Here is a 24,341-nt window from a genome sequence, read left to right on the forward strand (position 1 = left end):
ATAAATTTGAGTTCTTAGCTCCCTGAAGAAAAGAACAGGATACAAATGTAACAACTTGGCATTTGTTTTCAGCCTGTCTGTACAGCTGTAATAGATACCAAACTTTCTGTGCAGCCTGTGCTAAATCTCAGTTGTGATTCTATAGTTGCTTTGAGATTAAGACAAACTATGTTAATAATCTGGATCACCAAGATTTCTGTCTTTAAAAAAAGTTACTACTGCATTAGAAGTTTAGATCCAATTATTATCTTAAAAGCCTACATATTAGGTCTCTTATGACACTATCACAGCTCATTTGCAGCTTTGGTCAACAGGCATTTGAATAAATTTTAATTCATTGGCAACTGAGTGTTCTTGCACTTTATAAAATAGGAATATAAACTAAAATAAGAATTTATGTACATCAAGTAGTCTGTTGGATTGTTAAATTTGGTTGGATTTTGAAGGGAGGAATATGCAAATGAGGGTGCTGAAAGCTCTGAAGAGAGGAATGTCACTGGGGGCTCATTGAATTCCTTCCCTTGAGGGCTAACACAAGTGATGGAGTATCCTTAGGTGGCTTTCAGAGGTTAGGTGCACTAATGCAACACAATTGTGGGGGAGGGGAGAAACCTTTTCCTATGGTATTTCCCATCACGTATAAAAATAAGGTTATTAATAGGAGGGGGGAAATTTCCATTTTATACTGCAAAGATTTACTATTTTTGAGAAAGGTACTTGGTTGGTATTATAAACCCATTCCAAAAATGAGTGCATATAGTAAGTGCTTATACGGAAAGCAGGATTGGACCAAGATGAAGGAGGAGTGAAATATCAATAGTTTAAGATATGCAGACGATGCCATACCACTAGCAGAAACCAGTAATGATTTGAAATGGATGCTGATGAAAGTGAAAGAGGAAAGCACAAAAGCAGAACTACAGCTGAAATCAACTCATTCGAAATGTGGTGTTGGAGGAGAGCTTTGCGAATACCATGGACTGCGAAAAAGACAAATAATTGGGTGTTAGAACAAATTAAAACACAACTATCACTAGAAGCTAAATGATGAAACTGAGGTTAACATACTTTGGACACAATGAGAAGTCATGATTCACTAGAAAAGACAATAATGCTGGGAAAAACAGAAGGGAATAGAAAAAGAGGAATGCCAATCAAGAGATGGATTGATTCCATAAAGGAAGCCACAGACCTGAATTTACAAGATCTGAACAGGGTTGTTCATGACAGATGCTCTTGGAGGTCACTGATTCATAGGGTCACCAAAAGTCATAATCGACTTGAAGGCACATAAGAACAAACTAGAAGGAAGAGGAATGCCATTTGGTTCTGCCCCAAGATCATTCCATTACTTATTTTCTTTGACTAATATGGCTTTTATTTAAAAATACTGAAAATTGTTGTTCTTAAAATAAATTTCTAGTCCTCATGATTAGAACGATTTGGGATACATAACCACTACAAGTGCTATAGCCAGAATACAAATCAGAGCCCCATATCTGTCTTCCTGTCTAATATTGTTTCAAGTGGATAAATGAGGATTTTTGTATGCTTGATATTAGCAGTTCCAGATGTAGTAGTAATTCCATTTGATTATTCCTATGGCATGAGGCTTGCACACAGTTATTTGTAATTGTGTCAGTAGGTATAAAACAAATTAATTGTGGCTTTTGTGAATTTTGTGTGTTTTTAGAATACAGCTCTTGGCACTGGAAAAGTTGACTACTGAGTAAATAGTTAGTTTAATAAATCAATTTCTGTTATGAGATTGGCAAGCAAATTTTTCATAACCCTGAAGTTTCTCGATCAGGAATGTGGAGCCTTTAGGCCTCCAGTTGTTAAACTTCAGCTCCCATCAGCTGCAGCTAGCATGTCCAATGGTCAGGGGTAATGGGAGTTGTAGCGCAACAACTTCTGGAGGGCCATAGGTTACCCATCTGTGATCTGCCCCATCTTCAAGGACTGCTTGATACATAATTATCAAAGTATAGAGCATGTGGAATCCTTTATAAAATTTGGATTTTGAATGATGTCAGTTGACCCATTTAATGGGTAGCATTTTTAATGGAATTGGGATGTATTAGGATTTTTTTCCCACTGCACTTTCCAAAGTGCTTGTCTTCATCACAAGAAAAAGTAAATATTAATCAGTGAGGGGAGGATTAAGGATGTAGCATTTATAGGAAATCCTGCAATAGTACCAGGCTGCTTAGAAGAATGCCTCATTTAGGATTTAGGCCCAATTCTAAGCTTGTTTTTGTCAAAATATTCATAGTTACTTATTATAGAAAAGTGAAACCTGCAGAAATTGTCATGAAAGCAGACTTTACAATCGATGTTTGAAGCAATAAAAGCACTTTAGCTTTTATCAGTTTCAGTTTTAACTTTTAATTAAGGCTCAGGCTTCAAGCATGTTGCTTAGAAGTAAGCCCCACTTATCTCTGTGAATACTCTGTAAAGTGCCATATGGATTGTGGGTGCTTTAAATACAAACTTCCTCACATAAGTGTTCCAAGGGTTGTATTCTAAGTCTATCGCAATAAACAGCCCAGCTAAATGAAAATGCATAATAATTGTTCAGGGCTCTGATTTTAATAGCAGTGTAATATTCCAATTTAAGGTTTTACTGACTGTTATAAATATGCTTCTTTTCAAAGACAATGAGACCATAATCCTCTGAATGGAGAAATCAAAGTGAAGTAAGAAGGAAGCCTAGTTTCTTTTACCGCATCTTGTTTCTACTAAAATATCTGGGTGAGATTCAATATAATGTGAGTAGATGTCTGTTCATGCAACAGGGCTTTTCCTCCCTCTCTTCTCTACTTCAGCTCTCCATGTGTCCCCTAAGGCTTGCTCCTTAGAATTGGGAAATCCTCTGGAGCAGATTTTTAGGGATGTGTGGGGGCTGCATGGGGGAGTAGAGGAAGGAGAAGTCCTGTTGTGCAAGCAAATTTCTGTTGCGCCAGCAGATGAACATCATTGGATATCACCCTTTGTATTCTCTGGTCTCTGCCCACCCCAGGACTAGATGTTTTAATGCCTATGCTTAGAACAATAAGGACAAATTGGACCTTTTAAAAATTAATAGGACACCAGAATCTCAAGAACAAATAAAAGAAAAAGTTAAGTATAATTAGAGGAAAATAAAAAGGGGAATATGATATTGAGGTATTAGTGTAAAAGTAAATGATAGATTTATCTGCAAATTAGTATAAACTATTATATAAGAAAATATAATTAAAATCACAATGGGAAAAGCTATATTTGATGTTCTTTGGAAAAGTTACTCCAGTTAAAATGGTACTGTTACCAAAGATTTAATTGTTTCAATCTGCCAAAAAAAAATAGAGCAGCAGATCAAAAAAAGGCAACAGTTGTTGGAATTTATTTGGAGGAATAAGATTGAAGTTTTATTTGATGGAAAGAAATAGGGGAGGTCCAGCAATTCCAAATTTGAAACTGTATTATATAACAAATTATATTAATAGGGTAAATGATTAGACAATAGTCCTGACCTAGACAGCAGTCTTTGAGCAGGAACTGACAAAGAGCTCCAGTCCAGTAAGTTATTATGGAGAGGGAATACAAATAGATTAAAGCAAGTAAAGGATGTTTTCCCAATTGGCTGAAAATATGGCTGAGGCCCAAAATCTCACCATTAAGATCAGTGTTTAAAGCCCCAGATGCAGATAGACGTTTTTAAATTTGGAGAAAACTTTTATAAAATTACATAAATGGATTTAATAAATTACAATAAAATGATTGAATATTTAGGAATTAGAACAATGACAAACCAGACAAACGCCCATGGTTTGAGTATTTTCAAAGACTGATAATAAATAAATATCATAGAGATAATCAAAACGTGGAGGGAATGGACTGATTTTGAAAAATTCATTACAAAAAATAAATATCACTTGTTAAAAAAACCCATGCATTACTTGTTAAATATGCTACAGAAGATGAACAAATAAAGGGGTAGATGTGCAAAATATAAGGGAAAACTAGACATTTAGGTGAATTTGTGGAGAAAGGCACATAGATTCCCATTAACTTTAGCCATAAGAGGGGAATTGCTTTTAAATTGTGATACAGTAGTATAATATTCTGAAAATATTAAATAAAATGAATGCAAATTATCCAAACATATGTTGGAAATGTGCAAAAGATAGAGGGAATTGCTGTCATGTATGGTGGGAGTGTTGTTTTGTTAAAAATATTGGAAAAGGATTAAAAGTAGAACAACCTCTGTTCTTGGTTACAAGATCACTTTAGGGAAACTGTGACCTTCAAGACAATGATGGACATCTCCCACCAGCCCCAACCACCATGGTCAATGATGATGGGAGCTTTAGTCCAATAACATTTGAAGGGCCACAGGTTCCCCATACCTGCAATGGGGTGGAGGCTACAAAAAGTACAGACACTCAGAGAATAACTAGGAAAAATTTGGGTTTGGCTTAATAGCTAAATTGACATACTATTTGCAGGTACGGGGGGGAACAATGGCAGAATACTTTCATACTGAGCTAGAAATTTTTTATTGGCTGTTGCAGAAGAAATTGTTTCATTAGTCAAAGAATGGCTTTGAAATGCTTTAAGATAATCCTATAAATAAACATTTTTTATCTGGCTGTTTATAATGTATATAACCAGATGACTTCTATTATTTTCTTTTCTATTTTGTTATGTGTTTATTTTTGTAATAAAAAAAATGTGGAGAGGCATAGATTTTCCAGTCCTGTCTCAGATTGAAAGGGTGGGGGAAAGTCTCTGCTTCTCCTATCCTGATATGGGTAGAGTTAAAGTGCTCGTGTTATGGGTTAATCCTTCAAAACTAGAATTAAGAGTGGATATACCAACAAGCTTGCAAAGCCCAACATGCTCTGGTTTGTTGTTTCTCTTTGGCACTTCATGGCACCGTTAGAGTATTGATTTTTAGTTTCTTTTTGTCTCCTTTCTGTGCTTTCTCCTGTCTGCAAGAATTCCCTTAGATGCATTAGTAGACTGTCTGAAGTTAAGAACCATTAACTTTGAGAAGACAAATGCATTGTAAGTAGAGTTGTCATTCAGAGTATAAGCAAATATTCTTAGGCAGAGAGCTGGCACCCAGAAATGGAAGGGGTACCTGGAAATATCCTCTTTTCTTTCCCCTTGCTGAGCAACAGCTTTGGTCTGGTCATCCAGCTCTCCCTTTCTTTATGAACAAGTCCTCCCCACCCCCCAAAAAAACCCACTGCCAGTCCTAAATTCACTTTATTTAAACTACACAAACACTGATTCTCTGACTGTGCAGTATGCAGGTTACTCAGCTTGGAAAATGTGTAATCATATTTCAGGGAAGTCTTCTCATTTAGGAGACTTCTTTCTCTGAAAACTTGCTATTATAGTCCATAGATGTTGAAACCTTTTAGCTTTCAAAGGCAGTAGAAGGAGCAAGGCTCCAGTTCACCCATTTGTTGAACTATGGATTTCCTTGAATAAGGTCCAGCGGTATCTTTTTTTATTTTCCAGCTGCAGTCCCTTGCTAGAGCTGCTTGCCTCTTAAATAGGCCATTTTGTTGGAAAGAGAGGAAATCCCTGGAAAAACATCTTGGCAAAAGTTCAGGGGTTTTCTCCCACTTGGCCATGTCATCTACAGTCATACTTCAATCTTCATCCTGGTTGTCGGAGAACTCGTCTTTCTTAGCAGAAAGCATCCTGTCACCCTCTTCCTACTTTGCAGCTTCCTTTTCTTTCATGTCTTTAAAGTGAGGAGCCTCACTAAAAGCAATGGCATTTTCATCATGTTTGTTCTAATAGTCAGTTATGAATTGAGAGTAATTTCTCCCATATAATCCACCCTCCCTGTTGATACCTATTCTTATTTTGATATTTCGTGTCCTGCTATTCTTTATAAAATTTAAAGTAGCTTACAGATTAAGTTTTAAAATAAAAACTTCATATAGAAATTGACGAACATATATGTCACAAAAACCTCAGCACCAGAAACAATGTGGCAGCAGTAAAAATCTAGGCAACAATGCAGCAAGAGAAACAAAGCATGCATAGACTGCTTCAGCCAGCCCCAAAAGGCTCTTGAAAAAGCCAGACTTTTTCCTGTTGCCCAAAGGTACACAATATCCAGGCTAGGTAGGCCTCCATCGGGGAGACATTCCACAGAGTCAGCAACACCACTAAAAAAAGTCTTGCTCTGAACTTCAGTCAGTGAAGGTGCTCAGAATGAAATCTCAGGTATCGAAAGAGTTCATGAGGGAGTATATATGGCAGAAGGTGATCCTTCAAGTACCCAGGCTATGGTCTGAAGGCACATAAGGCCAGCTTCCTACTGAAGCTAAGCAGGGTCAGGTCTGGTCAGTGCCTGGATGGGAGACCACCTGGGACCATATGTATGCCACCTTGGGTTTCAATCATGAAAAGAAAGGCGGGGTATAAATGTAATAAATAATACCCAGGTCCCAAGCTGTTTAGGGATTTGTATGTAAGATCTTTGAACTGAAATAGTACAAGACATCCAATGCAGATAAATAAATAACTAAAGGCATCCAATGCAAATGACTTACTGTTGAAGTAATCAGTTGTCTAGTTAGAGCTGGCAAGCAGCATTTTTGTCATGTAATGCACATTGCAGTAGTCAAGCCATCTATGAGGGAAGCCCCGGAAATAAGATCTGTTATGACATGGAGCGCACTGGTTGTAACACTATGGGTGTAAAACTCTCCCTTAGGAAGTCTGTTAGAGCCAAACACTGTTTTCCTTAGATCACCCTTTCAAAAAAAAGTTACAGGATGCTGTGTCACATTTGTGTGTATGTGTATGGGAGATAAAGATCTATACTATTTTTGTAAGCTGCCACACAGTGTGACTGCAGCATTCCATGGGGGCGGGGTAAGGTGCGGGGTGCGTGAGGCAAGTGAGGATGGCAGACCAGAGGGCAAGCAAAGTGGCATGAGGCAAGCAAGCAGAGTGGGAGAGCGAGGCAGCCCAGGCAAGTCACAGAAGAACAGTCAGGTCAGCCCAGTGTGGCTCCTTATCAGCCGTCCTGCTCTGCTGCCCCCCACCCTCACTGACGGCCTTAGTGGTGGGAGGCAAGGAGGAGGGAAGTGGTGAGAGAGAAGAACTCTTGCTGAGGCACTGCCCTGGCCCTCCCCTCTGTTCCTGTGTTGCTTGCCATGGCAGTCCTCCTCCCTCCCTCCTCGCAGGAGAAGGTCTAAAGGGCAGAAGAGGAGGAAGCTTAGCGACCCATGGCGGGGGGGGGGAAGAAAGATTAACAACCTGTTGGGGAGGGAAAAGAAGAGGAACCTTAGCAACCTGTTGGGGAATCCCTGTGTATGTGTGCGCGCATTTGGGAGTCCCAGGGGGGTTGTGAGTGCCTGTGTGTGTGTTTGGTTGTTTGTTGTGTGTGTGTGTTTCAGAGTCCTGGGGGAGGAGTCTGTGTGTGTGTGTGTGTGTGTGTGTGTGTTTGGGAATCCCTGTTTGATGAATGGGCGGGGGGGGTTGGTGAGCAAAGTGAGCAGGGGGACAGATTTTCCCCTTCCCATGTGTGTATAATGTTTAAAATATTATTAACAAGTATTGTAAGACTGTTGGTTTGTTATTCGACATTTAGTATGTCATTTAAAAAATGAATTCTGGAATGACTTTTTCATATTGGTCTATACATTCTGCATTTGGCTGGCACTAAGGAAATCCACCTTAGATATCAAGGATCATTATAATTATTGACCAGTTGCTAATATCCTTTTACTAGGCAACATACTTGTGCAGGCAGTGACATAGTCAAAATTGTTATTGTGGACCCATTTCAATCTGGTTTCAGGCTTCATTTTGGCATGGAAGCTGCCTTGGTCATCCTAATAGAGAAGTGCAACCTTGCTAATTCTCCTAAACCTCTTTGTGGCTTTTGATACCATCAACCATGGTGTCCTTCTGGGTAGGCTTCTTGGAGTTTGCAGTTGGAGACATGGTGGTTCCGCTTCTACTTGGCCAGTTCCAGAAAGTGCTGCTCAGGGACTACTGCTCAGTTCTATATTTATACTATGGGGTCCTGCAGGGTTCTTTCTTGTCTCGCATGCTTTTTAACGTTTTCCATTAAACCATAATTCAGGCATTTGAGGTGTTATTAATATCCCAGTCTGTGTCTGTGTTGGACTGCATTTTAATATGTTTTTAAACCTTTTTTAAAAAATAGATGTTTTTAAAGCTTTTTAAATTGTTTTTAAAGATGCTTTGTTTTAGTATTTTTTTATGGTTGTTTTAATATATTTTAAAGTCTGTTTTTATTATGTGTTTTTGAGAGCCAGGGTCACATAGTGGTTAGAGTGTTGGACTATGAACTGGGAGACCAGGATTCGAATCCCCACATAGCCATGAAGCTCACTGGGTGACCTTGGGCCAGTCACTGCCTCTCAGCCTCAGAGGAGCATAATGGTAAACCCCCTCTGAATACTGCTTACTGAATACGAAATTGACTTGAAGGCAGTTCATTTCATTTCAGAGTTTTTTTAGTGCTTTTGTTTGCTGCCCTGGGCTCCTACTGGGAGAAATGGCGGGATATAAATCTAATAAATAATAATAATAATAAATAATACGCTGATGACACCCAGTACTATCTCTCTCATTAGATTCAGGTGAGGCAATAGAAGTGTTGAACTGGTGCCTGGAATCGGCAATAGACTGGATGAGGACAAACTCAGTGATACTATGACTAGATGATTCACTTGTTCAGAAAGATGGTGTTCTACTTGTTCTGGATAGGGATGCTCTACCCCATAGGGGTTAAGATCTTAGTCTAGGTGTATCCAGCTTTGTCACAGAATACATGTAGGTTCTGTGGCAAGCAGTGTCTTTCAAGCAGTGCCTTTCATCAGGTTAGACCTGTACATCAGCTGTGGCCTCTTGTGGAGAGAGAGCCTAGCCACAGTTGTCCATGCTCTGGAAATGTCTAGGATTGACTACTATAATGCATGGCATGTGGGGCTACCTTTGAGTACTATTTGGAAGCGGCAGGTAGTTCAAATTATAGGCAATAGCCTTGTTAAGTAGGACAGTCAGTGTTAAGGATGGGATCCGTTGGCCAATGCCAGTTCTAAAAATTTCTGTTGACCTAACAGGCTGGTATTTATTAAAGTTCATTCTTTGTCTGCAAGCCACTGCTTTTACCAATCTGTTTTTTCCCCTCCGGAAAAATATTGATATTAATATTTTTAAAGGATATATTGATAAATTAAAGGAAATATTTAAAACAACATTAATATCAATATTTTAGAAGAAGATTTTTTTAAAAAAAATCTGTTTCTGAAAATAGCTGTGGAACGATCAATATATAAAAATGCAATCTGCAACATTAGCAAATAAGTGAATTAATGGAAAATTCAGTACCAAATCTGAATTGTGTGGAATTCTACCATATCTCTAGTCAGTGGAAACATATCTCACTGATATTGAAAGCACTTGCTTCTATTCTGTTTTCAAACACAATTAAAATTGTTGGTGCTTGCCTTCCAAGCCCTGTATGACTTAGGATCAAGGTACATTACTAGGTGGAATATCTGCTCCTATACCAACAAGTCTATGTATTGAGCTGAGCTTCATAGGCTGTCCTCTAGGTGCCTTCTCCAGCTAAGGTAAAGTGCATGGTGACCAGAGAAAGAGCCATCTCAGTAGTCATGCCCTGTTTGATCAATTCCCTCCCCAGGAAGGCCTGGGATGCGAACATTGTTCTCCTTTCCGTGCCCGGCAAAGATCTTTCTATTCTCCCAGGCTTTAAAATGTATTTCCCCTCTTTTAACATGTTGGTTGGTATGTTTTATTTATGTATTTTATTTTACTTTTATAAACCACCGTGGAAACTCTGCTGAAGAATAGTATATAGATATTTTAAATAAATAAAACAAACTTTGGGAATAACAACAAATCTGAGATGTCTCAAATTACAATGTCCTTATGTAGACTTCCCACAGAAGGGATCAGGCTAGGTTACAAGATATGTATATATAATTTTATTTTCATAAAGTAGAGAGAAACTGACTTTTATGAATGGTAGTCTCTGAATTTCATGGCTAAACTAGCTTTTGAACATGAGTCTTCTATTGGATTCCCTGCACCACGCACATTCATTTCCTGTTGACCCTGGGGAAAAATAGGAGATGAACAACAAATTTAAACTTTGGCCGCTATTTTAAATTTTTGCAGTATAAGTATATCTCAGATAGCAAAAGGCCTAGTGCACAAGGACTGCAGTCCCACAAAGTCTGCCAGATGGGACTGTCAGCAGAGAGTTCATTGAGGTAAGTAATGCCTGGTGTCCTGAGAACCTGGAAACCCTAACAGCCTTATGTCTGGTTTATTTTTAGATTTCCAGATATGGTAAGGATATAAAAGGAGCCCCACCCATAAGCTACCCTGTCCCCATGTGGTTCTCAAAGCCAAGATGGCAAGCCTATCCCTAGCTCGATTCAAGTATCCCAAGGGAGTCTGGATTGAAGCAGGGAGGGCAGGCTGATGTATGAAAGAGCAGGGTCAAGATGGGCTATGTAGGGTCAAAATTGGCAAGGCACAGCATGGGCTGTCAGGACCCAGGACTGTTGTCAGGTTCATGCTGGAACTCATCCAAGGAGAACTGTTGTCTCGTTGGCATTCTGAGGCCTTAGGAAGGCTGGCTGGTCTGGACCTGCTCTTAACCCTGCCCCTCTGATGAACAGCCTGTTTCTTAAGTGATAATTGCTTGATTCTGCAGCTGGTGGCTCCTATGGCATGGGTTTGGAGAGAAGGGTACTCTTTGAATGAGGAGTCTGGTAAAGTTGTGACCTCTGGCTTGACAGGTTTTGGAGTGGGGGATAATGACTCCCTATGTGATGCCTCCTCCCCATTTTCCTCTGAACCAGGGGGGGGATTGAGGCCAGAGAGAGATGATGTTAGCAACCAGCTGAGATTTAGTCACACCAGCCATTATAGGATTCACTAGACGTGACCCCTATGAATCCACTATGGAAACAGAACATAATATCTCCTATTACTAAACCCCACAAGTTGTGACAAACTTCTTCTTGTTATGTGCCTTCAAGTCGACTATGACTTATGGGCAACCCTATGAAACAGCGACCTCCAATAGCATCTGTCATGAACCACCCTGTTCAGATCTTGTAAGTTCAGGTCTGTGGCTTCCTTTATGGAATCAGTCCATCTCTTGATTGGTCTTCCTCTTTTTCTACTCCCTTCTGTTTTTCCCAGCATTATTGTCTTTTCTAGTGAATCCTGTCTTCTCATGATGTGTCCAAAGTATGATAACCTCAGTTTCATCATTTTAGCTTCTAATAATAGTTGTGTTTTAATTTGTTCTAACACCCAATTATTTGTCTTTTTTGCAGTCCATGGTATCTGCAAAGCTCTCCTCCAACACCACATTTCAAATGAGTTGATTTTTCTATTATCTTCTTTTTTCACTGTCCAACTTTCACATCCATACATATAGGGAATACCATGGTCTGAATGATCCTGACTTTAGTGTTCAGTAATATATCTTTGCATTTGAGGACCTTTTCTAGTTCTCTCACAGCTGCCCTCCCGAGTCCTAGCCTTCTTCTGATTTCTTGACTATTGTCTCCAGTTTGGTTAATGACTGTGCCAAGGTTTTGATAATCCTTGACAAGTTCAATGTCCTCATTGTCAACTGTAAAGTTGCATAAATCTTCTGGTGTCATTACTTTAGTCTTTTTGACGTTCAGCTGTAGTCCTGCTTTTGTGCTTTCCTCTTTAACTTTCATCAGCATTCGTTTCAAATCATAACTGGTTTCTGCTAGTAGTATGGTATCGTCTGCATATCTTAAATTATTGATATTTCTCCCTCCGTTTTTCACACCTCCTTCATCTTGGTCCAATACTGCTTTCCATATGATATATTCTGCATATAGATTAAACAAATAGGGTGATAAAATACACCCCTGTCTCACACCCTTTCCAATGGGGAACCAATCGGTTTCTCTATATTCTGCCCTTACAGTAGCCTCTTGTCCAGAGTATAGGTTGCGCATGAGGACCATCAGATGCTGTGGCACTCCCATTTCTTTTAAAGCATTCCATAGTTTTTCATGATCTACACAGTCAAAGGCTTTGCTGTAATCTGTAAAGCACAGGGTGATTTTCTTCTGAAATTCCTTGGTCCGTTCCATTATCCAACGTATGTTTGCTATGAGATCTCTTGTGCCTCTTCCCTTTGTAAATCCAGCTTGGACATCTGGCATTTCTCACTCCATATATGGTAAGAGCCTTTGTTCTAGAATCTTGAGCATTACTTTACTTGCATGGGATATTAAGGCAATAGTTTGATAATTACTGCGTTCCCTGGGATCCCCTTTCTTTGGAATTGGGATGTATATTGAACGCTTCCAGTCTGTGGGACGTTGTTTAGTTTTCCATATTTCTTGACAGGTGTTTGTCAAAAGTTGGGCAGATTCAGTCTCAGTAGCTTGTAGCAATTCTGTTGGTACGCCATCTGTTCCTGGTGATTTGTTTCTTCCAAGTATTTTAAGAGCAGCTTTCACCTCGCATTCTAAAATTTCTGCTTCTTTATCATACGGTTCCTCCGCGAATGAATCTGTCCTCTTGTCATCTCTTTTATAGAGTTCTTCAGTGTATTGCTTCTATCTTCCTTTTATTTCATCTCGGTCAGTCAGTGTGTTCCCCTGTTGATTATTCAACATCCCTACTCTTGGCTTAAATTCCCCTTTCATTTCTCTGATCTTTTGGAATAGGACTCTTGTTCTTTGCTTTGTTGTCCTCTTCTATTTCTAGACAATAACTATTGTAAGAGTTCTCTTTGTCCCTACGTACTTGTCCCTGTATTGTTGCATTTAGTGTTCTGACCGTGTTTCTGTCTCCTTTTGCTTTTGCTTTCCTTCTCTCTTTAAACATTTTAAGAGTTTCTTCAGTCATCCATTGAGGTCTTTCTCTCTTTTTAAGCACAGATATTGTCTTTTTGCGTTTTTCCTTGATCATGCTTCTGACTTAAGTCCATAGTTCTTCTGGTTCTCTGTCAACTAAGTTTAAAGCCTCAAAGATTTAGTTAAATTTGTTGTTTTATCTAATTCTCCCACTGAGTCCACAGTACTGTTTTCATTTGTATCCTATAAATTGGTCAACCTGTTTTTAGCCAAGAAACTTTGGCTCTGGGAGCGAGGTATTTCTGTACAGAGACATTTTTTAAATCTGGCGACTCCTTCCCCTTTGATTATCAAGCAGCCAGTAGCTTTGTTAAGTTCCTGTGATCAATCACCACCTTTAAGAGAATTATATGGGGAGCATGCTGCTTCGCTACCCCCTTCTAACCCAGATGTTCTGATGAGTCCTAGGGACCCTTTAATTAATTGTAATAATCATAAAGTATTGGCGTCTTCTCTTTCTGTTTCTCCACCTTTAATTGAGTACCCTAAACAGAGTCAGTTGGTCAGCTTCATATACCCCTGAGGCTTCATGTTGATGAACTAGTGAATAAATTCCCTAGTTTCTCTGACATGGCTCAACAAGATATCATCGATGATCTGTATAATCTTCTTAAGCTATTGCAAAATAATAGACTGTCACAGAATACAAAAAATTCTAATCTTCACCTAGTAGCTGAAACTGCCTGTGGTTCCCCTATATAAAAAAAAATTGTTACGATGGATTCGGCACTTCCCACCACCCCTGGGGATCAATTTCATATAGACTCCCCTAGACGCAGATCTTTATTAGAACCTGATGCCGTCTCCTTTTGAGTTTCATCACAATCAGATCTGTCCCCTTTCTGTTCATACACCTGCCCAGAGAATCGGGGGGGATGTTCATTGAGGATCCTTGATAGAAACCCTATTTTCACGATATCAGGCAGAGGGAACTATAATCAGTCGACACCATATGTTCGCCACAAGGAGGACAGAGCATACCGCTATTTAATAACCCCCGCACAATCAGCTCAAAAAGAGAGACAGACTATTTCTCCAATTAATTTCTTCGGATCTAAGATCCTGCTTCTTAATGCAAGATCTGTAAATAGGAAATCTGTGATTATCCAAGATCTTACTTTGGATGAACAAGCTGATTTATTATGCATTACTGAAACCTGGTTAGATGAAGCTGGTGGAGTGAACTTGTTTAGCCTTTGCCCGCCTGGCTTCTTGGCTTTACATCAACCCAGGCTTGGAGCCCCTGGAAGTGGAGTAGCAATTATATATAGAGAGACTATCTATCTGACTAGAATACCGTTTCCATCTCTGTCGGGATTTGAAGCCCTTAGTTTAAAATCTGGTAGTCAGGATGGCTTGGTAATCTTACTGATTTATCGCTCCCCATGTTGCTCTATGACCACCTTGCAAGAGCTATCAGATTTGATATTAGAATTAATGCTGGTGTCCCCTGAATTGTTAATATTGGGAGACTTTAACATCCATATTAATTCCTCTTTATATGGAACGTCTCGTGATTTTGTGACGACTATGACCACTTTGGGATTATCTCAATTAATTAACGAACCTACACATAGAGCTGGCCATACTCTTGATCTTGTTTTCTATACTGGCTCTGACACAGAGGATTCCGCAATTAGTGATCTATCCATTCGTCCATTACTTTGGACAGATCACTATTTGATTAAATTCAAAATACCACCATTACATATTCCTGTTAAAGGAAAGAAGCCTTTAAAAATGATTCACCCAAAAAGATTGTTAAATTCAACCGTCTTCTTATCCACTGTTGAAAAATTATTTGTTCCCCGAACCAGTGACTCGATTGTCGACTTAGTCGATTCTTGGAATAATACAATGTCCAGGACCATAGATGCTATTGCCCCTCTACGTCCACTCACTCATTCTCGTTCTAAAGTTGCCCCATGGTTTTCCAAGGAATTGGGAGATATGAAACGGACTTATAGAGGCTTAGAGCGCCGATGGCTGAAGACTCGGAGTCTTTCTGACCAACTTCAGGCTAGGAATTTTTTGAAGTATATGACATCTAGACTATCGTCACAAAAAGCCTTTTTCTCGGCTGCCATCTTGTCTGCTGACAACCGACCTAAAGAACTCTTCTGGGTGGTTAAGAATTTACTTAACCAAGACCAACATAAACTGAATTTTGAATATTCAGCTTCCCGTTGCCAAGAATTAGCCACATATTTTAGTACTAAAATTACCCAGATTCATTCTAACCTTGACTCTAATAACACTTTAACCGATGTTATGCCCCCGACTACGGTGACTGTTTGTTCCTCCACTTTAGACTCTTTTCAGCTTGTCCTTCCTGCTGATATAGACAATCTCCAGGAAGGGATGAGACCCACCACGTGTTTATTGGATCCATGCCCCTCATGGATTATAGAACAGTCCAGGAAGGGACTTGCAAATCGGATCTGCGAGGTGATTAATGCTTCCCTCCAGCAAGGCCGCCTCCCAGGAAGCCTAAAGGAAGCAATTATCATTCCCTTATTAAAAAAGCCTTCTTTGAACCCTTCTTGCTTGGACAATTTTCGCCCTGTGTCCAACTTACCTTTTTTAAGTAAGATTATTGAGAGAGTTGTGGCCTCTCAGCTCCAGAGTTTTCTGGAGCTGACAGATTACTATGACTCATCTCAGTCCGGATTTAGGCGGGGTCATGGAACTGAGACCGCATTGGTGGCCTTAGTGGATGATCTCCGGAGGGAGTTGGACAGGGGGAGAATGTCTCTGTTAGTCCTTCTTGATCTTTCTGCGGCGTTTGACACGATTGAGCATGATATTCTCTTGGGACGCCTCTCTGAGATGGGCTTACGAGGCGCTGTTTTTCAGTGGCTCGCCTCTTTCTTGGAGGGCAGATCACAGAGAGTACTGTTTGGGGACTTTAGCTCTAACCCCTGGCCGTTGTCATGTGGAGTACCACAAGGTTCAGTGCTTTCACCGATGCTGTTTAATATTTACATGAAGCCGCTGGGTGGGATTATCCAGAGTTTTGGAATTCGATTTCACCAATATGCTGATGACACCCAGCTTTACTATTCCTTCCTTCCGGATATGAGAGATGCCATTCTCCCTTTAAATAAATGTCTAACAGCAGTTAAGATCTGGATGACGTAGAACAAGCTGAAACTGAACCCAGATAAAACAGAGGTGTTGGTGATTGGGGACCGAACCAAATTGGAAATAGGGAATGTACCGTTATTAGATGGAACTTTACTCCCTTTAAAGACCCAGGTCCGTAGTCTGGGTGTCCTCCTGGATTCGGCCTTGACTTTGGAGGCCCATGTCTTAGCAACGTCCAGAAGCGCCTTGGCCCGCCTAAAACTTGTTCACCAATTGCGCCCTTTTCTGGAGCTTTCTGACCTAACCACGGTTACCCATGCCCTGGTTACGTCTAAGCTGGACTATTGTAATTCGCTTTACACAGGACTTCCTTTAAAAACACTCCATCAATTAAAATTAGTCCAAAGAGCAGCCGCCAGGATGCTAACAGGAGCGGGTTGGCGAGTCCACACCACTCCGCTTCTAAAACAGCTACACTGGCTCCCAATCTCTTATCGAGTCCAGTTTAAAATTTTGGTGTTAACGTTCAGAGCGTTATCTGGTTCAGGCCTAGCTATCTATCTAATCGTATTTCGTTTTATGAGCCTACTCGTCCTTTAAGATCTTCATTAGACCCCGGCCTTAATATTCCTCCTTTCTCCCAAATTCATCAGATTGGCATTAGGAACAAATCTTTTTCAGTGGTATCTCCAACCCTTTGGAATTCTCTTCCGCAGGAAATTCATTTTTCCCCTTCTTTGATTAGTTTTCGCCGCCAAGTTAAGACCTTTTTATTTTGGTTAGCTTTTAATTTATAATGTGAGAGATAATTGATTTTATATATTGTATATTGTATAAGGTGTTTATATTATGTTATTGTTTTTGCCGCTTAGAATTCTTTGGAACTGAAGCGGGATATAAACTTTTTAAATAAATAAATAAATAAAAACCTGTTCCTTACTTGATCTTTATATTCTTCTGGGATGTTATTTAAATTGTATTTTGGCATTATGATTGCTTTGTTCTTCTTTAGCTTTACTCTGATTTTTGATATGACCAGTTCATGATCTGTACCACAGTCTGGTCCTGGTCTTGTTTTTGCAGAAAGTATGGAACTTCTCCATCTTCTGCTACCAATTATATAATCAATTTGATTCCTATATTGACCATTTGGTGATGTCCACGTGTACAGTAGTCCTTTCGGTTGCTCGAAAAATGTGTTTGCAAGAAACAAATCATTGGCTTCACAGAATTATATAAGTCTTTCTCCTGCTTAATTTCTGTCTCCTAAGTCCCATTTCCCCACGTTTCCTGGTTCTTCTCTGTTCCATACTTTTGCATTCCAGTCCCCCATGATTATCAGCACATTTTGTTTTGGTGTATGATCAATTTCTTCCTGTACTTCTGCGTAAAATCTCTCCAATTCCTCTTCTTCGTTGGCTGTTGGAGCATAGACTTGGATGATGGTTATGTTAATTGGTTTCCTGTTTAATCTAATTGATATCACTCACTCAGACCTTGTGTTGTAGCTCTTGATTGCTTTTGCTCCATCACTTCTCACTATTAAAGCAACCCCATGTCTTCTTAATTTCTCATTTCCTGCATAAAATATTTTGTAGTTGCCTGATTGAAAATGTCCCATTCCTGTCCATTTTAATTCACTCACACCAAGTATTGTAATGTTGATACGTTCCATTTCTTGCTTGACAATATCTAACTTTCCCTGGTTCATGCTTCTCACATTCCATGTTCCTATTGTGTGTGTCGTACAATTCAGGACTCTCCTTTCGCAACTGTGCACATCAGCCTCTGGCCTTCCTTTCGGCTTTGACCCATTAGTCACATGTACTTGTCCTTTGTTCTTTCCCAGTAGCTCGGTGAGTGCCTTCTGACCTGGGGGTCTCATCTTCCAGCACTATCTCGTGTTGCATTTTGGATACTCTGTTCATAGAGTTTTCGTGGTAAGAGGTATTCAGGGGTGGTTTACCATTGCCTTCCTCTGAGTTTGGATGCATCTTAGTCTGGTGTCTCAGCTTTGACCATTTCGCCTTGGGTGCCCCTGCTAGGAGTATAGCCTCTTGGTCTAGACTCCTGACGGCATTTCTCTCAGCTTCTTCAACACTCTCAAACCTCCTCACCACGTTAAGGTGCGCATCCTAGAGGGGGTGTGACAAACTAATTATTGGAAACTGGTCAGCCTAGTCTTGCTACTCTTTGTGGCTGCAGAACTCCCCTTAACTCTATCGCAAAACTACTAGAAGAGAATTGTGTGTGTGAAAAGCAAAACATAGAAGTCAGAAGCCTGTGAAGTGCCTAAGGGCAGTCAGAGGACTTAAATGTTAAATTCCTTCTCATTTATCTCCCTGCCCCACCCCCATAACATGTATGTACTTTGTCAGGCTAAAAAGGGTGAGACTCTGCTGAGCTATGAATGAGGGAAAACCACAGGATGAGCTTAGAAGACACAATTTTTTCTCTGGTGTTGACTCAGAGCATTGGAAAAGCCCACTCACCCAGATAAATCCACCTGAAAAAGAACATTGGGGGTGTGTTAGAGAGTGGAAGAAGACTGACAGACAGGCAATCAGATATTAGCCTTGAGCCAACATAGCTTAATCATGGAGCATAGTGATGGCAATGTCAGAATGTGAATATGTTCCCTAATTTTAAGCAGTGCGCGAACTCTGACCACTTTCTTCCAGTAAGACTTAAGTGTATGTGCATTCTTCTGCAAGAGATGCTTTAATTACTTTCATCATTGCTGTGAAACCGCATCAATTTAAATTATCCATGGCCAAATATTTAAATGTTATTGTACTCTTGATTCATGCTGCCAACACAACTTCAAAGTGCATAGAAATGCCTTGCCCTAAGGTAGAATAGCTACATTTTTGTACGGTAAATGAAATAATAATCTGTTGCCAGCAATGTGTGCAAGATTGTACAGAACCCGTGTGCTTATAAAAGTAATTTTAAAATGGGAGCACCCTCTTTGTAAGATCTTGTCAGTTGTTTCCAGCTGAGTCTAAAAGCTTGAACAGTGCTTGAATTTTTGGTTTGCTAAACCAATAATTTGTTGCCAGGTATGATCAATTGATAGTCTCTGGGACTAGGTACTGAGGAACTGATGACATGGCGAACTTCCCAAGAGTGAAAGGAAGAGCCAAGTTGCTTTTTGTCTCAAGTGTGCAAAACATCAGCTTATAAATATGCTGTGTCCATGGATACTAAGTGTGGTTTTTCCCAATCCTCAGCAAGGACTGTGGCAGGGGTAGGGAACCCTCAAGGCCTCTCTGCTCAGCCCTTGGGATTCTCCCCAGCACACACATACAGCCCAACAGCCTCAACAGCCCTGAGCCACACTCTTCGTGCACAGTTCTTGAACTGTTATTATGCCTCTTGGTTGTCTAGAAGGTAGATGGAGAGAGGAGGGGGGAATATAGAAACTTAGCTCATTCCTTTGGACAGTCTGTTGTAAAAGTCACATCTGTTGCTCTGCCCACTTTTGCCTTTGGCCCTGTCTATAGCTGGCATGTGGCCACAGGCAGTTTGCCCATAAAGAAATGTGGTGCTGTGGCTGAAAAAAGTGTCCTCACCCCTGGAGTATAATTTGAGCAGTGTGTTCTCATAGCCTTGTTTCTGATCCCACCATGTGATGTGATGTGGAGTTCTCCTGGAGCCAATTTTCTGAAGTAAAATCCACAAAGAGGCAAAACAGCTTTAGAAAACGCAGTATGTGTTTGGCCACATTCTTTCCTGATATTTCCTCACTTTTCCTGGAGCAAGTGCTATCACATAGCCACCATTCATAGTATTGTTTTTTTTACTGCATATGCTACACCAAGAAAGCTCATGTCCACATTTACAATGTCTTATGCGTATATACTTTTCTATAGTACTTCTCAACTCACTCTTAAATACTTACACTTTCAGAATTTTGAAATACAAGTACATCATAGTGCAGAAGTCCAGTTCTACAAGTAAAACAGATTATTTACTAAACCAACTGATGCAGGTGATAATTAAGTCCCAGTGTGGGATAAAGTTTTGGCCGTCATTTTTTTTAAACAACTATGTGCATAGTAAGAAGATTTAAGCTTTGACTATTGGGGTAATATGAAATTGTGGGTAAGCTCTGGAAATTTTGTACCTTTTTGCAAGCCACAAAACATGGATATACTAAAGGCCTGTTTGATGTCTCTGGTAGCGATCCTACTGCAGAATAAATAAATTAGATTATATCAACTTCCACCTTCTCCTAAACTTAATCGTCTTCATTTGAAAGTATATGGGGTGTTATAGACCTGAATTTCTTGAGCTGAATGAATGGCCCTCTACGTGCTACTGATCCTGCTGGGCCAGCAAAGCAACCAGGAGTAAGTTGGATATCTTACTCTTTGCAATTTGATTAATAGTTGTTGTTTATGGATAATTTTTGAACCTACTTAAACTCATTGGAGCTGTTCGGATGTTGTTGAGATTGAAGCCAAAGGTCCTTAGTCATTTGTGATGAATAAATATCGAAGGGAAATAGCAGTTAAAAACAGTTTCTGAATCCTTCTTGGAAGAAAAGCGAAGAGGAAAAATGTGTCTACTGTGTAGCACAGGTGGGCAACCTGTTATCCTTGGCCCAGTGTCAAGCAGTCCTTGGTATAATTTCACATGGGTGGCAAGGAGGGAAAAACAGGGAAAAGGGAGTGCCAGAAAGAGAGAAGGGGGTGCCCCACCCACTGCTGATATGTATCCCCTATAGGTTACGTTGAAGGGAATGTGGCCCATGGTTAGAAAAAAGGCTATCCATACCTCATACATAAGGTTGGATCCAAACTTAGCCATCTTTACAGTAGACCCATTGTTAGGAAGGGCCATACCTCAGTGGTAGACCACCTGCTTAGTATGCAGGAGGTTCCAGGTTCAATCCCTGGCATCTCCATGTAGGGCTGGGAAAGAAGCCTGTCTGAAACCCTGGAGAGCTACTGCCTGTCAATGCAGGGAATACAGAGCTTGATGGTCTGACTTGGTATAATGCAGCTTTCTATGTTCCTGTTTCAGTAGGCCAAGTCCAATAAGCATGGCTTAGTCTTGATCCAACCTTTTGAGCGAGATCCAACATTACACTAGCAGATGTTATTAGACTCACCTTCCTGTTGGATCCCCCCCCGAGGATCCCTCCGGAACAGATATTGGGAGAGTGCACAGAAGACTGGAGGAGGAAGGAGGGGAAGGTTAGAGAAGTGGGATACTGCAATTGGATAACACCCTTGTCTTAAAAATAAACTTCTTGTGTTCAAAGTATATGTTCTTGTAAGAGACTTTATCTCCTTTGTGAAAAGTACTCTTGAATTTGCTGTTGTCTTTGCTGTTTTGAAAGGGAGTTCAGGATAAGAATGTCCTGAAATATTGTCTCTGGTCAAACACAACAGACCAGTTACAAAAGATGCAACTTCTGTTTTCTCCATGAAAGACTGGGGTTAAGGTAGGGCTGACACATGCATTCAAGCTTCCTGATAAAGCCTTCAAAAGAGAAGGCTGATTGACTTTTGATCAAATCAGTCATGCTGATAAAGTGGTCTTAACATTCCCAGAATGTTAAGTCTCCAGAATGCTTAATATATTCCCAAAATGCTGTTTTTCTCAGTGTGTTTCAGGTTTTGCTAACTTAGATTTTTACCATATTTTTATTTGATTAAATTTTATATTTGTATGCTGTTTCAGCAATAACAAAATTGAGCTCAGAGCTCTTCACAAAATGTTTACCGCATGAAATTTTTAAAGGAAGAATCACAGCCACCTCAAAAACAGCCATAAGAATTAGCTCTATGAACCTTCAAGTATATTTTTTATCTTGCTAAAACAGATAGTTGTTGGCTTTAAAATACATGTATTCAAACGCCAGTCTTGTATCTATCTACCTGTTTCATTTTGCAGTTGGGGAATGGCGGTCAACGTGTATTCTACCTCTATAACCCAAGAGACTATGAGCAGACATGACATCATTGCATGGGTGAATGACATAGTAGCTTTAAACTACACAAAAGTTGAACAACTATGTTCAGGTAAGATGCAACTTTTCAAAAGATCTGTATTTTATCTATAAAACTGCAGCAATTTATCAGAACTTGCTCCAAAAGCTTTCTCTGTATCAGACATATATATTTGTATTTTAGCCTGTGACATGGTGGTTTGTACAGGATATTATTCTTTTTAAAGGGCACACACTATTTAAAAATTAGTCTTTAGCTTCCCAAGTGTCAAAATCTATAGAATAGATTTTGGTAAATTATAGAGTTGTATTGAGATGAGGAATTATAAATGACTGGTTTTATCTAATGTTTACCGGTTAAAGGTTTTATGTATAGTATTTTGATTGTTATTGTGCTGTGAACAATCCTGTGATCCTAGCTGGATGATGAGCAGTCTATAAATGAATTGAATAATAAATATTATGTAAATTGCAAATTTACATAGTCCTTTTATTTAAAATGTTGATCTGTCATGTGGGACTATAATCTAGGTGAACAAATTAGTTTTGGTATTTCCAAGCCTGTTGTAGAAATGCTTGTGTGTAAGACCCCTGTTATGAATTCTCTCACTTTTATGATGTGTGATGGTTGCTTTGACAATATTGTTAGAAACTACTTGAGTACCACCTAGCCCTTTGGGAGATATGTTACTTGCATGGTTAACCACATCACAACAACCCACATCGACAGAAATCTTTAGACATTCTCTGACAGACTTGGGAGTAGTCATGCTGGCTACTGAAACCATGTTGATAAGAAAATGTCTAAAGGGAGTCTTAAGATGTTCATCTTCAGAAGCCTAACATAATCCAAGAGCAAAATTTAAATCTACATCATGAAAAAAGTCTTTTTGCACCACAGTTGCCTAAATTACTTGGGAACATAGAAATAAGTGGGAGTGCAAGGAGTTGTAATAGTGCAAAGTCAACTGTATGATGTGAACTTAAATTAATAAAAATTATTGAGACATTCAAGTTCCCTGGCAGCCATTTTATTGGACAGAAAGCTCACAGAAGCAATGATGTGAAATGAGGTGGGACATAATGTTTTGTAAGTGATCATTATTGTACTGCTTCAAGGTCTTCTTAATGTGTACTGGATGGATCTCTTACTTTTTTTTCTTTGCATATGACATTTGCTATGAGTTGCCCTATTATATTATAGTAATAAGAGAAGTCGTTATAAATAAACTGGGCTGATAGAGAGCCATTAGATAACACAAATGTAGTCAGATGTCCTTTAGCAGGTGTTTTTGAATTGTTTTTGTAGTGGTTGCTTTAAAAAAAGAATGGTCTAATACTGTGAATTGTTACATTATGTAAAACTTCAGTTTCTGGAAATACTTACTTGTGAGTTCAGTTTATTTTTTAGATATACATTGATTGTAGATTCTGCTGCTGTTTGTTTCCCAGTGCATTTGCTAAATATTGCATATATGCTTCTTTTAAATAAAAATTCATTTTCGCCATTCTTTTCCTGTTTCTGCCCCAGTATGTTGGTTCAGTGATGAAGAGAGACAAAAGATGCTGCAGGAGCACAAACTGAAGAAATAGGTGCCTCTAGCATCTTCCTGAGAAATGTGCATATGTCAGTATGCAGTTAATGTTGCATATGTCAGTATGTTGTCACAGGTTCACCTGTCTGAAATGACCCAGTCAGATATGAGAAAGAGGATTTTCAGTGGTTGTCTCCTTATCTGGACCTCTCTTCCCAAGGACACATGCCAGGTTCATTCTTGGAGAAAACTGGTGCACTGCTATTCAATGTACCAGGTTGCATGTAGCCTCTGGGGAATTCAATTTTCCTGAAGCTGCTGGTAGCTTGGCATGTTGCATAGGAGCGCATGAGGTGCTAGAGAACTTTCACCTATTGTTAATAGCAGTTGATTTACAACATTCATCAAACATAAGGGAGTTTGGCTTAATTTAGACATTAAATCATTGTTTGTGAAACTTCACTATGATTTGGTATGATGTCCAAATTGACAAACCAGAACAAAGACTGTGCAAACCATGGCCACATTGGCTGGTGCTGGTGGCACTTGTAGCCTAACAGCATCTGGAGGGCTACAGGTTCTCCATCCCTGGCCTAGCAGCCGCTGTGTTATAAACTTCAGTATGCCTACCTGCAGGAATATTGTGGATTAATTAACTTAGTCAGAAGTACTGAGAATTGCAAATGGAGATGCAATGTCATATATTGATGAACACTGCCCTCTGTTAGCTTTGATAGTAAAATGGAGATGATTCTACAGCTTTGGGTGAGGAGAATAAGGGTAAATTCTGTAAGGCACTGTAACTGCTTGAGACAA

General features: G+C 39.6%; 1 protein-coding gene across 7 annotated transcripts in view; it reads left to right on the top strand.

Annotated features, from left to right (window-relative positions):
• Nucleotides 1-24,341, top strand: part of MAPRE2 (microtubule associated protein RP/EB family member 2) — a 156,835-nt gene that overhangs the window by 82,864 nt on the left and 49,630 nt on the right. For 6 of the 7 annotated variants that reach the window (XM_061598315.1, XM_061598288.1, XM_061598306.1 and 3 more), the window contains one exon: nucleotides 21,936-22,063. The exons of the other annotated variant lie outside the window; for it this stretch is intronic. In XM_061598315.1, coding sequence (XP_061454299.1) covers nucleotides 21,943-22,063 — 121 coding nt within the window. In that variant the 5' untranslated portion in view covers nucleotides 21,936-21,942. The remainder of the gene's footprint in view (nucleotides 1-21,935; nucleotides 22,064-24,341) is intronic. 7 annotated transcript variants of the gene reach the window in all.

This window comes from Rhineura floridana, chromosome 1 (genome assembly GCF_030035675.1).
Source record: "Rhineura floridana isolate rRhiFlo1 chromosome 1, rRhiFlo1.hap2, whole genome shotgun sequence".
Lineage (NCBI taxonomy): Eukaryota > Metazoa > Chordata > Lepidosauria > Squamata > Rhineuridae > Rhineura > Rhineura floridana.